The sequence below is a fragment of the Theobroma cacao genome, chromosome 9 (assembly GCF_000208745.1).
Source record: "Theobroma cacao cultivar B97-61/B2 chromosome 9, Criollo_cocoa_genome_V2, whole genome shotgun sequence".
NCBI lineage: Eukaryota > Viridiplantae > Streptophyta > Magnoliopsida > Malvales > Malvaceae > Theobroma > Theobroma cacao.
The window spans coordinates 19786077-19801089 of record NC_030858.1 but is presented as its reverse complement, the minus strand read 5'-3'; the positions used below and the strand labels follow the sequence as shown (position 1 = coordinate 19801089).

The 15013-nt window shown below is 35.4% G+C and overlaps 1 protein-coding gene across 1 annotated transcript; it reads left to right on the top strand.

Annotated features, from left to right (window-relative positions):
- Positions 6915-13050, top strand: LOC18589549. The gene is given in 7 exon segments (XM_018126849.1): positions 6915-7105; positions 7203-7359; positions 7482-7880; positions 8915-8993; positions 8996-9408; positions 9927-10139; positions 12640-13050. Coding segments are annotated over 7 exon segments (1863 nt in total).

Sequence of the window (15013 nt, the reverse complement as noted above, 5' to 3'; positions counted from 1 at the left end):
AAGCAATATCATCATTGTGTGCATCCCCCCACATCGTGCACAAACAATATCATCATCGTGTGCATCCCCCCACATCGTGCACAAGCAATATCATCATCCACACTTCCGCACCCCATCATCACCGGCATGTGCATCCCCACATTGCTCACACGCACGGTTATATTTATCAAACAATATTACTTATCAATATTTATCACGTAATCATATATTTACATATATACATCAACATGATATATAAGCACAAGGATCAATTATAGTCACATTTTACAATGCAAAACGTTTCATTAAGGGCTTGTTCCCATGCATGTTTTAAAGGAAGAAAAACAAAATATTTCAATAGATTCAATCAACTGTATTGCCCTAATCCCAAAATAATTTTTTTATGCAAGTTCACTCACCTCAATAATGGCAACTCACAAGACTATCGTCCACAAAGTCTTAATCCTAGCAGTCCTGAAATACCACAAAAACCTTTATGGTTGCATGACCCGTACTTGCACTCTAATATTCCTTCAAAACATAAATCATCAAGCTTTGCTTGCTTGAGTTACAAAACCAAGGTTTTTTTTTTCTTCCTTTCTCTCTTTTTCTATCTTCTTCTCCTTCCTTTCCTTTCTCCTTTCTTTCTTTTCTCCTTTCTTTCTTTCCTTTCTCCTTTCTTCCAACCGACCTTACTTATTTTGTTTCTAAAGGTACGATTTTATTTGCCAAAACAAAGCCAATTACTTATTGTTAGTGTGGCAGATAAAAAGGAAAGAAAAAGCAATGAGTGTGATGATGTTTCTATAAGTCTTTTTTGACAAGAACAAAAATAAATAAAATAAGGAAGTTGGCTTCAAGTGGTCGGCCATATGAATGAAAAGAAAAAGTCAAAAAGTAAGGTAAAAGCTTGTTCATTTAGTCAAGTAATGCATAGTAAAATTTTTGTCTTTTCCTTTCTTTCTCTTTTTTCTTTTTTGTACATAAGCCTTACATTTCCAACAATCTTACATGGATGGCCGGCCATGAGGAACAAAAAGAAGAGTCAAAGCTTCCAAAAGAAAGCTTTGACCAAGCTTTGAAGAAAATTACCGTTTTAACCTTCAAGGTTCTCATCCTTTTAATTAAGTCCTCCCAAAATCTTTAAATCTCCAATTTCCTTCTATTATCTTCTTTTACACATGTACAAATGAAGTATAAAGTTTGTACTCCAACGTGGTGTCCCCATAATATTTAAAATATTTATTTACCCACACTATCTTTATTTAATAAAGACACGCAGGCTCCATTAACATCATTTTTCTTCGAAATTTTCTCGTTCTTCTTCTCCCCCACTTAGATTGACCATATACTCCTCCTTCATGAAAAATTTCGATATTGAATAAAATATTAATATTTTAATATTATTTTATTCTAAAAATTTCCTCTTATCTCCTTTGTCTCCTTGGTACCCAAAATACCTTATTATGCCTCAATTGACTTCCGAATCACTTTTTATCTCAAAAATTCTTCTCCGAAAAAAATATTATTATTTTATTATTATTTTAGCACGTGCGAAATATTTTATCCCAAACTATTCTTTTCGTCTTCCATCATTTTTAAACATTATAATTAACCTCAATTCGCATCCAATAAGCTTTATTAATCACCATATCTGTAGTACCCCGTATTTTGATACGGTGGCTAATAAAGTTTACAAATGCCAATTGAGGTTAATTACCTAGTTAAAAAGGGTAATTCAAAAGTGAACCTATGAAATCTCGATCTCCATAGACACATAACTAGAAGTATATGTGATAATGTAGACCAAGGGTAATTTCGTAATTTCTCTTGGTGAGCTCCTACGAGTGGGTTTTTTTAATTCTATTAAGGTCTAAATAGGTCTAAGGAATGAATAAATGATGTTTATGATGGTAAATAAATGAAGAAGATAAACATAATGATAATTTCCACGGTAGGGGTAAAATGGTCATTTGCATCTCGGGTCTAAATTTTTATATTTTCGTGAACCTGAGTATTTTTATACTATTATGGATCATGCCCTAGTGTCAAAAGAGTAAAAGGTTGCACAAAGGATGAGAGGAAGACAAAGTCACCATGTTAAGGGCATTTTGGTAATTTAAGTGAGAAATGGATAAACTTTAGATATAACTATCTAAAGCTCCAGCAATTTCCAGCAACTTTCACCCATTTCTTCTTCCTTTCCCCTCTCACGTTTCTTTATCTCCATGGGAGCCTCCCTTAAAGCTTTCATAACTTTCTCTCTCTAGCTTTAATTTCATGCTTTTGAGCACTTTTTCATAGAACCTTTTGTGCTCTTTCACTCTCTCATCTTAAAACCCTTAAAAAGTCTTACTTTCATCTTCCTCTCACTAGCTGGACATGTAAGAAGAGAAAGTGATTTCCCTTGTTAGCTTGAAGAATTTTGAAAGAGAACTCAACTACAAAGACCATCAAGGTAAGTATAAGTTAAGGTTAAATTTCTTTAGTTGTTGATAATGGCTAACAATGGGGTTTGTGAGTGTTTTATCATTGAGGTTTTTTATTCACTCTTAAGGTGACTAGAGTAGTGTGAATAACTAGCCATTTAATGGCAATTGGAAGCTAGTTAGGAATAACTAGTGAAACTTGATTAGGAAAGAGCTTTTGGATTATATTAATGCCAATTTGGGTTAGTTGTAATGTTATGTGTGTATAAGTTTCAACAATGCCTCACATGTCCATTTGGAGTATTAGTTGAGGTTAGAGTCAAGCAAAAGAATCAACAAGACCGGTGAGTGAACTTGTATTTTAAAATTTCTTTGGGAAATGAAATGTATTGGAATAAACATTTGAATGATTTTATCCAACTTTTCTTTAAAAATGTGTGCTTGGGAACAAGCCCTTGATAAAATGTTTTGATGTTGTGAAAAATGTGAAATGTGTAAAAGGATGAATCTATGTGCTTCTATATTATGTTGGTAGGTATATATATGAATATATGTTTTGTATTGGTGAATAATGTTGTGTGATGATGTTGAAGTGTGCGAGTAGGGAGTGCACACATGATGATGATAAAGTGTGCAAGTAGGGAGTGCACACATGATAATGTTGAAGTGTGCGNAAAAAGGCCATTTTGATTTTTTCTATTTCAAGATGAAACCACTTTATCAAACTAGTGATCGAAAGTGACTCCATTAATGCAATCAAGTGGAGTAGGCGCCCTCAAATAGTGCCTTTGGTGTTTGAGAAAAGCTATTTTGCACATGGAAAAGCTAGGCAAACAGATAGCTAATTGGGAGATTCAACATATTCTTAGAAAAGCCAACTAATTTGTTGATGGTCTTGCAAAGGAGGTTCTCGTTGCAGCGAAAATAAATCTCGCTGCAGCGAGAAACTCTCAGGTTCTGGTACAGTATTTTCATTTAGATGAAGATTTTGACCACCTTCTTGTCAGAACTGGGAAAAGTGGTAAACATAAAAGTTGTATCCCTGTCTCTTAACTTTCTAATGGTCTAAAAAACAGATCAATTGAACTTCTGTAGTGGGAGATATGTTAGAAAAACAAAGACATATGCAAACTAAGATTGTTTCTCGCTGGAGCGAGAAACTTGCTCCCATGCTTGCTACCTTGCTTGATTTTGACCTATTTTTCACCCATTTAACTTCATAGATTGATCCATGTGTTTTTGCAACACTATGAGGTTATTAATCAAAGTTGGAATGATTTTAGTAAGAAATTAAATCAATTTCATTATTTTCGAAACAAGTGGCATCATGATTTCAAATTTCTTCCTATCGATTGCTTGTTCTCTTCTTATGTTCACTCACTGAGTTTCATACTCATATTTTTAAACTTCATGTTTTCACATTTGGAGGCAATTGGGACCTAGATTGGGTATCCACATATACTCATCTTCTTGGTATGTACTATGGCATCTCAGTAGCGATACCTTCACTTAAAGTCACTCCGCTGACGGTTAGAGTCTTTGTCTACGTACACTAATGTAATGTAAACTACTAGGAGTCATGTTATAAATGAAGTATGTATATGTTGGATTGATGATAATGCCCTTATGAGATGGTAATGAATGACAGTACTTTGAAATAATACAAATATAAATATTCGGTTGCTATAAAATATTACTTAAACATTCATCGTTGAGAATTACAACACATGATTTTAAAGATGGATGGAATGAGGCACAAGATCTCATACAGAGGCTTGCTTGGGCCTAGTGGGCTATGCCCATTTAGCCCATGCGTCGGTCATGGCTCGAAATTTGGGCTGTGACAATATCAAAGTATGAGGTATTACAGTTTCAAATTGTTAACTCATAAAACTCCTCTGCTTATTCTTCTACCGATCTAGCTCCTTGTCTAAAAGAAAGTTTTATATACAAGTTTTGCTCCTAATCAGCAAGGAGAAAGTGCTCCTTCATCTTCAACTCCATTTCATCTCACAAATTTATAGGCCTTTCCCCAGTTTTAATTTTTTTTTAAACACTGTGCTGCCATGGTCGTGTTGTTCCCTTCAAATTTTGCCTTCGTAAAGCGAGCCTTCATGTCATCTGGCTTAGAAAACCAATTAAAATAATCTTCCATAGATATAAGCCTATCAAAAGAGGCTATACATTTCAACTTTCCTTACATGTCTTCTACTTCTATATGAACCTTCTTTGTTATATCTTTAGTCACCAAGGCATAACTTGTTTCTTGTGCTGGTCTAACTTGATCTATAGTAGCAAAATTGCCACTAACTTGGTCGAATCTTGTATCAGAGATTTTAGTTTGCCGGCCGGCTCTTTCTCATGCTCTTTATAACAACTTCATTATCTCTTGAGTTGATTTTCGAGCTCAGTAATTTCTTTAGTTTGAAATTCTTGTTTGCTGTAAATCTCATTTAATTGTGATTTTTATTGATCAGAAGCACTCTTAGAGCTCATGGTTGTATAAGTTCTTCCACTTCTTAGTTGCATGCAACGTTTAAACAAGTAGTTGATCTTTCAAAATAGGAACTTTTAGCTTTGATACCCGAACTAATGCAGCAAAGTAGAAATTTAAATTAAGAGAATAAGAATAGAAGAAACACTTTTGAGAGCAGTTAGGAACTTTTGTGGAGTCACACCACAATTAGTATGGCATCACACCATGCTTCTCAATAATTTGGCTGAATATATTCTCAAAACTACTTCCAAAGAAAGTTTATAACCTTATAGGAGTTTGAAGGAGGCTAATTCTTAGTGGGTTACAATGAAGGAGGTGCTAGCTAGACTCCGTAATTAAGTATTCTTAATGATGAAGCAATACAAAAGAGAATTCATCATCCTTAAGTATTCTTGAAGGTGAGGAAATCCAGAATATTTACTAGTAAAAAATGCACCTAGATGCTACCCACTCAATAATACAAATTATAATGGTAAGAAAAATAAAAGGAATTGGTTGTTGGTAGTGGAGGAATGCAACTATGGCTTGCGGTTTTGAGCTTGGTGGCAAAGGAACTGTCAGCTGCGCAACACAAGAACAAGGTCTGAAAATAAATCAAGATTTTGGGTTGCAATTTGTTGAGATGCGATTAAAAATGGGTTTGGATCAGTTTATAGGAAGAGGATGAGAAAAGGGTAATAGAGGTAGAAAGAGAGAATGGGGGAAAAGGAAGGCAAGGTTGCTGGCAGAGGAAAAAAAACAAGACGAGAGGGAAGAAGAAAGGGAGAAGGAAAAAAGGGGAGAAGGTTGTAGTCTGAGGAAAAGTGTGTGTGTGTGTCTGAGGGGGAGGGGGGGGGGGGAGGAGAAGCTCTAGCAGACGAAGGGGAAGAGGGATAGTGGTTTCATGTAGTCTAATGAACGAGCTGAGAGGGTGAAAGGTTTTGGGAGTTTGGGACCCTTTGTTGTTAACTTTGGCAATTGTCTTCTGTTTTTAAAAAAATGGAAGACAATTTTCCCCAAAGAGTGCTTTTTCCTTTTACCAAGAAGACATCTTCCTTTGAGTAAGACAATTTATGGCAAGCAAACATTAGAAAACGTAAAGTCCATTTCAGTGAAACAAACAGAGCCTTTATGAAAATTTTTTTAAAGACAAACTGCATTCTTAAAGAAAAATTTTACATCTGCTACACTTATGGCCTAGTTTGTAAAATTTGTGCATTGGCATCCGTTACGTTGTGACTGCTTCATGACTGCGTGACCGTGATTTAGAACTATGCTCATAACCTTTAAAATACGTTTAGATGAGAAATTTGAGGTGGAATTTCATTTGTACAAAGGATTTTAAATTTCAAAAAATGAAATTAACTTGTTTGGTCAAATAAAATTTTGAAATATAAAATTTTTAGTAGTTGGATGAGGTATTTTGAAGGCCAAAGTAAGCATTTTAAATAACACCTCAAGATGTGTCATTTTGAGTTGCCTCAACTTTAGAGAAATGTCATATTAATTTTTGTTTTCTTTCATTCTAAGACCTCAAGATTTGTTTTAACATTTTTAGAGTCTCCTATATCTCCATGAAATATTTTTGTTCTTCATGATGCTTTTTTCCAGATCTGAGATGGAACCCTTGTCCAATATGTTTTAACATATGTTCATGATATGTTATCTATGTTGCGATGAGTCACAGAGTGTAATTTTATCTCTTTTCCGTGATGGTTTTCTTGCTATCTGAGATTGAATAATTTGTTCAATATGTTTATGATATGTTTTTTGCAACGAGTCAATGAATGTTCAATGGTGGATTGCAGAGGAGAGGCCTGTTTGGCCTGAAATCTGAATGGAGCAGGTACTTAACTATGAATTGCTTGGTAAATGTTTAATTGTATTTGTTTCCATGTATTTTGATGACCATAGGTCAATATATTCTATTAGCATTTTATTTTGTAATCTATTATCAGCTACTTTCGCCAAAAGATTAAAGGAATATTTTAGCGAATCCTTCTCCGGATGCAGCCACCATAGTACCTTCAATGGATGCTGCTGACTATCCTGGAGCTTCAAATGAAAGTGGAGATCTTAGTATCATCCGTCCACTCAGTGCTTGTGGTTCTCATCAACAACATGTGTCATACGGAGGTTACTTTCACGTCCTTGCTTCCTGTTACTCATTTTGCATGTGTGAACCTTGGCCTTCTGTATTAACTATTTTGAATCTTGACCAGTATTCTTTCATATACAAAGCTTTTCAGATTAAGTTTTAAAATCTTTTCTTTTTCCTTTTTAAAGATATTCTTTAAGTATTGATAATACCTTAGCAGTATTATTACTTCGAAATGTTTGGATGAGTGCTCAGAACAATTGTGTGTGCGACTGTGTGCATCAAATTTTCTTTTGGCTTCAGGCTATGGCAATAGCACCGGTAGTTGGGATGGATATCCTCACTTTGTGAATGCTGATGGATTGCACTTATCTCCTGTGAGAATATGACTACTTCATTCTGTAATCTTCAAAGCATATTTCCTAGTTTAAAGGTCACAATATGGTGGCTCTTCTCTATTTTTATTCTTAAAAAAGATAATTATTTTAGCCTGGATCAGGTAATCTGCAATGAAAATCAATCTCTTTTGCTGCACGCTAGTTATGGCTTCACTCCTGAAATGTCATATGGACAATATTCCCCAGTTGGTACACCTCTGCCTTCTCTACTGGTAGAAGGCCCACTATGTGCTTCACAACAAGTTCCATTTCCTCCAATTTATCGTCCACTACCTGCCTCTCCAAATGTTCCTGCAGCTGTCCCAGTTATACCAACTGAGCTGATGACACTGGAAAGTAGTAGGGAGAATGTGCATTATGGAACAAGGTCAGGTTACTTAATACAATATGGATCATATGGTGTGGGGAACATTTCTGGGATTTTTGGTTCTAGCGCTGTAACTTCTCCTGCAGCTTATTCTCAACCAGTGGGCATTCTTGGTTCATATGAGCACAGACAGGTTTCTTTTCTTAACTTTAGAACATTGTCATATTGTCCAAAGTGTAGTGCCCCTATATGCAGAAGAGGGAAAAGAAAAAATTTGCTGGTGGGATTTTCATATTTTATGGTTTTACTAACACTGCTACTATGCCAATATGGCATAAATGGGAAAAGAAAATTGCATAACATGTCCCCCTAAAGAATAGACCTTTACCATTTGTTGATCATAAGGAAAGCAGTATAAATGATTGCTTAAAGAACGTTTCTGTACAAATACCAAATCCATCAGCTCCCTTAAAATTTTTCCACGATGGGCAAATCATGGGAAAAAAATCAATTTGTTCCATGAGAGCTAAAAATGGTGACAACTAAAGAATATTGCTCCATAAATAGACGAAATAATATTTCATTATCCTGTATATTGATCACTCCCTTCTTCGGTGAATCTGGTATTGAAAGTGACAATCACCTATCTTAATTGGCTGACCCAGTTGAAGTCTATATGCCTCATTCTTTCATATAGTTTACATATGACTGTGGGATGCAGCAGGAGACATATAGGAACTGTACTGCTATACAACTTACTGAGAAATATCATGAAGTGGTTGTCATATACAGCTAGTTGAATCTTTTATGAAAAAGCTTTGGCTGTTTTAAAAAAAAAACAAGCACTAATGGCTTCTTAATTTAGAAAAATTAAAGTTTTGCTGTTTCATTTACATTCATTATTCATACATGCTGTATCTGATTTTTAGCAGTGAAATTTTCAAACAATTTGGTTTCCCTCTTTGTGGGGCATGTCAAATTATACAGCATGGTATTAAGTTTTGGGAGCTCCATTACCCACAACCTAATTCAGCAATAATGTCATCAAGCGCACCTGCTAAACTGAATTTTTTATATGATATTTGTAACATTTTTTCGTAGATGGTTGCTTCCTATACAAGGATATTACTTGGTTGGGTTCTTTTACGATTATTTGTTATTTATGGTTCTAGGACTGCGTAGCCATTTTACTTTTGTAAATTTATAATTCTGCATTTTTTTCTACAGAGATCTGGCTCTTCTGTTGGACACTACCCACACGATGGCTCTTATCAGAGCTCCAAGTTCAGCAGTGCATCTGTTCCTTTCTTGGGGCTAATGACCAGACAAGATTTGTTCTTGACAAGGGCAAGAGACGAGAGAGAGACCAGGACTCAATATGTATTTCTAATGAGTCTCAGGGTACTGACCATAATCGTGGACCAAGGGCTTTAAAGCTGAAGGGCAAGAGCACCAGTGAACAGAGCTCTCGATCTGATAATAGCAAAATAGATTCAGCCATATCTGCAATTGATCTTGATTTGTACAACCGGCCAGACTTTCGTACTGATTATGAGAATGCCAAGTTTTTTATCATCAAATCTTTCAGTGAAGACAACGTTCACAAAAGTATTAAATACAATGTATGGGCCAGCACTCCACATGGAAACAAAAAACTAGATGCTGCCTATTGTGAAGCCAAAGAGAAGAAGGAAACCTGTCCAGTCTTTCTATTGTTTTCAGTAAGTAGCATGACTCAACTTTACTTGATATATGTTTTTTTCTTAAATAAAATTTAATTTGGACTAACTTCGCTTTTTGGGCCTTAGTTAAATCTCTTTGTGCAGATGAGCAAAAGAAGTGTCATCATTGGTTTCAAACCTAGGATGTGTGATTATAGAAGAGAGTGTGATAGAAGATATAATTGAATGCAGGGAGCTCCATTAGTCAGTGATGCTGTTGTTGTTGTCTTGTGGTGGTTTATTAAGGTGTATATATAATGGTTTAATTGCAACTTGCCGAAGAACAAGTAAAGTTTTGTTTCTAGATGTTTGTGGAATGTGGATCTGAATAGGGTCAACCAAGTTGATTAGTATCAATGCCAGCGAAATAGAAAAGCAGCCTGTTCTAATTTTGTTTTATTGTATTAGCTGTCAATTGAGAGGATTGTTGCCTTCGCTATATGTAACATATTGTTACTCTCATCCATTTCTTGTATTTAGCTTGTTAGAAAAATTTAATTGTTGGTTACCTTTTTCAGGTCAAGGCCAGTGGACAGTTTTGTGGGGTAGCTCAAATGGCTGGACCTGTAGATTTTGAGAGCGATGCAGATTTTTGGCAACAAGATAGGTGGAGTGGACAGTTCCCAGTTCAGTGGCATGTCATCAAAGACGTTCCAAACAATGGATTCCGTCATATTTTGCTGCAGAATAATGACAACAAGCCTGTTACCCACAGTCGAGATTCACAGGAGGTAGCATAGCTTCGTTATCTCTTCTCCCCCTCCGGTTCCTTCTTTTTTCTTGCTTCTTTTCTTTTTTTTTCCACTTTTTTTTTTTTTTGTTGACTGAGATGCAGAATGGTATTCAAGCATTCTAGTAGTATTCTGGTGTTTCTTATTGGTAAAGAAGTTAGGAAGTAAGGATCTGTTTCGTTGTTAGAAATTGTTTTCTGTTTTCCATTGTTTTTCAAACTAAATATTATCAATAAGATTAGGTAAATAACTAAATTTGGAAAATTCAAAAAGGATTTCCAAATGCAGGTAGGAAGTTTGAAAACAGTTGAAAATTTTTTTTTTTAGTTTTATAGAAAATTGGAAAACAAGGATTTCTAAATTTAGTTATTACCCTTATTTCATTGATAATTTATAATATAAAAATAGAGATGGAATAAAATAATTTTCTAGAACTAAACAAGCCCTTGGTTTGCTTCTTTTATCTTCAGTGCCTGTTGAATCCTGTGCCTTGGTTACAGTGAAAGAAAAGGTCAAGTTTTCTCTTTTAGTTGACTTCTCTCATTTAAGCGTGTGTGTTTTTTTCCTTCAATATAAGAACATAGTAGCTATCCTACATTGGTGTGATAGATTCTAAGACAGTCAGAGAGTATGGTCGCATTAGAAGGCTTTTATGATTTTACTTGTACTAGAGAGCTAGATGCCCTTGGACTGGAAGGTCGCAATGGCATGAAGTGTAGTAATGTGCTTTAGAGAACTTCATAAGACCAGTACATTGGTTTGTTTGGTTCTAACTTCTAAAACGATTGTGATATTTGAAGGCTTTTACAGTATTAGTTGCTCAAAGGGGTTAATTTCCTCATCTTCGACACGACCCTCTTGTTAAGGTGGAATATAGAATAAAGATTCTTATAGAAATGTTCGTTAGATGAGTATGTTAGTTTGGTATTTTAAGAAATGTGTTGCGATCTTGCTTCTTTTGAAACTTTTTCAAATTTCCATAGCATGCATCTATGACAAACCAAATTTTATGTCACTGTTGTAAAGTCACTTTATAAAAGTATCAAATTGTATTAAGCCTCCTTAACTTTTGCATGTGTGTGCATCTCTATTGCTCTTGGAGAACATGATTACCCAGCGATGCTTCTTTCTTGTGTCTCTTAGCTGTGAAATGCACCCATCTTACTCTCCCCTATAGCCTATAGGTGGCTGATTTTACTGCTCCTATCAAGAATTTTAATGTTTCAGTTTGTGCAAGCATGCTTCCTTACATGCTTCTTTTTAAGTGTCTTCTTCTGTCTTCTGAATTACTTTTAGCTAATTGTCAGTCTTATTTGAGAGTTCATGCTGTTCGGGTGTGGTAAGGGTTGGGGGTTTATTTCAACTGTATGTCAGCGTTAAGCTCTTTTACATGCTTCTCTTGAGAGTATGTTTGCCACCCCCCACCCATCCCTCTTCCCTTTCCCTTGCTTTTGAGGGATGGGGTGTGTATTTGAATGTGTCTCTCACATAGTTACCAGGTTCTCTCTACCCCCCTGGAACCATGAAATGGATCTTGCTATCCAGATCGTGTGGTACTTTTGCGGTCTGGGATCCCTTGGTATGCAATCTGGATTCTAAAATTGGGGATCCAGATTTTGGATCATAGAGTTAACCGAACATCAAAACTTCGCAACAAAAGCAGCGAAAAAAATGCAGAATTGAGGAGAGAACAAGAGAAGCACAAATTCCGGAATTTTACAAAAGAAAGGAAGATAAAGAGAGAGAAGGCTGAAGACAAGAGGAACAGAGAAATAGAATAATAGAGATGCATAAATAGAGAGTGGAGTCAAAAACATTTCAGATTAGGGTTAAGAAAAAAAAGGCCGATTGTTTCTTTCAAGGCTTTTGGCCCGCTGCCTAATTGGTGTTTTAAATGTTATTCATACTTTCAAACCTAATACCCATTTTTAAAACATAATAAAAAAACCCATTTATGTTTTATGGACTAATATTTAGGAGCCCTCTTACAATTTTAGAGAAAAAAAAAATCCATTACATATTTTCAAAGGAAAGTAAATTCAAAATTTCTTCAACATCTTTATTAAATTTATAATTATCACTTATAATCAACCAAATCAAACTGAAGGTGACCCAAGAGCTGTTTTACAATGTACCACGACCTCCATAGCGTAACAACTAAACCTACCCCCGTTGTACCAAAAATTAGCTAAATGACGTCATTCCTGTTCTCGTACAATGAGCCGAGACGTACCTTATTCCTGGTAACTATGGTGTGTCTTCCCTTGTGGCTGCATAATTACTAATGTAGCTGATTTGCTAAACCTCTAGCCCACTATTTCTGATTTGGTCCCTTTGCTGGAATTCACATTGAACTGATTTGTTGAACTGATGTGAGATCTGAGCCCCAACATGCTTTTCCTGCTAGCATCAAGGTGTTGTTTTATATTCAGTCTTGCTTGCCTTATAATTGTGCATCTCAGTCTTGTTTTATATTCTTCTGCCGTTGGAATATAATCAGGTGAATTTAGAGCAAGGCATTGAAATGTTGAAAATTTTCTAGGATCATGATACTCGTACATCTATCCTAGATGATTTTGTATTTTATGATAACCAGGAAAGAGCTTTGAAGGAAAAGAAGGCCAGAGACCTAGCTTTTTCACCAGTGGATGCTTCATATTTATGTGCTGGGGACTCTGTTAACCAAATGTCTCATGCTCTTGCTCAAACCCTTAGATTGAATGAGGATAGAGAAGTACCATCAAGAGAAATGGGTTGTAGCTCAGGAACAGATGCTTTAGCTTCACTAGCTAATGAATCCATAAACCAAAATTTCGAGTTCATTCTAGTGTTACAATTGGAAGACAAGCTAAATAGCAAAGAAGTATCGGTGGGGGATAATGGCAGAGATCACCAGAATTCAGCATGTTGATAAGTTATGACAGATGTGTGACAACTGGAAGCAGTTGTAGGATTGCGGGCATGTTATTAATGCTTGCTCTAACCTGACAAACTCATTTTGGGATTCTATAGATTCTTTGCTTGCTAACAGCATTTGTGGCAAGATTGATCAGGCAATTTGAAGCAGTGAGGCTGCAGCGTTAGTAAGGTGCTTGTGGCCATGGGCAAGAAGATAGCCTGGTTTATGCTCTCTTTTGGGTTTTCATCCGGAGTTGTTTTACCTCAATATAGGGGTGGTTTGGCATTGGCACTGCACAGCAGTTAGTTGAATATGCTTGTCATATGTTATCCCTGATGCGATGCCTTTTGGCTCTCAATTTACCTCAATATTGGAAACGTAGGATTTGGGAGGCTAATTAATAACAAATGCATTTGATGAAGACTTGGTGCTCTGTGTTGTTTATGTTCTTCAATTCTAATTTCTGGGCATCTATTTCAGAAGAGATTGCTGTGGACATGTTACAACATGAGATTGCAACTGTGAGATTCTGGGGTGTGATTGCTACAATTGATGTCTCTAGTAAAACCAACAGTGGTGACATGATTTTAGAAAAATCTATAAGCACGATAAAATATTGTTTCATTTTTTTTAGTTATTATATTGATTTATTAATTTTCTTAAACATAGTCTAACAGGACTTGATAATTTAAAATTTAATGAATATGATTATTTGTAATTATATATTTCTTTTGTTTCAAACTAAATGTTTTATTTGTAAGTAGTACAAAGTTTTATACATGAGGTATATCCACTTCGTAAATGGCACAATTTACTCATGAGATATTTTGTTTCTCTTCGATTGTAGTAATTTTCTTTTTACAAAAAAAAAATCCTTGGTGTTTTCAATAGTATAAGAGCAAATGACATTCATTTTTGGAAAGGAGATTCTATTGATCCCAAGATAGGTAATGTGTCACAGGTTTGGAACTTTAGTTAAGATTTATACAATATTTAGACTTCTATATGAATATTAAGCAAGCCTAACTTGTAATAATAATGTGGAAGTGTGAAGTAAAGAAGAAGATATATGAGAAATAAAGTATATTAGTCCTCACGGCCCAATAGATTTATGTCGGTTATTGGTATGTTTTTCCTTTATGTTTACAATGAAATTAAAAGAGATTATTTATAACTCATCCTAAATCTAGACTTACTTGATGTACAAGTAAATCATATAAAAGGAAATATCTTAACTCTAAACTTACTCATAGTGTAAGCAAAGCAATCAACAAGGAAACATAAAAATGGAAATTGTCCTATTCGTAATAAAACCCATTTAGTCTAACCATAGACTACTTTAGTCACCATTTCCTAGCAGCATTATAAAAGAAGTCCAACCTTAGTAGACAATCCATATGTGCTTGGCTCACAAGCTCACGGGCCTTGTGTACCAAGTTCACTAATCCACATCGCTCCGCACAGCTCATCGTTATGCGCCTTGTGCAGTCCAATCTTGCTAGTGTCTTGTATGCATGACAACCCTTACTTGTTGTTGGCCTGATGATTGCCTAGGTTGGACTTGTCATGGATTTGTGAGCCGCGAAAAATGCTAAAGGTGGGGTGAATAGTACTTCAAAGAAATATTCGAAATTTCAAAATCAAATGAAAGGTAAATAAGTGTGGATGATGCAAAGTAATTTATAAAGATTTGGTCCTTCCTTGTCACGACCCGATTTTCAAGCCGTGACAGGTGCATGGACTCAATGGACGTAGTCCATTAAGCCCAAGCAAGCCTATCTATATTATCCTGCTCATTATTCCATCAAAGTTACTAAAGTCACATTTTGTAATTTCGAACCAAAATAATGCTAACCATTTTTTACTCTTAGTGACATACCAATCCAAATATACATACATTGTCTAAAATATATGTCTTAACAATTTACATCAGGTTTGACCATACATATAAAAAAGAAGACTCGATTTCCAGCGG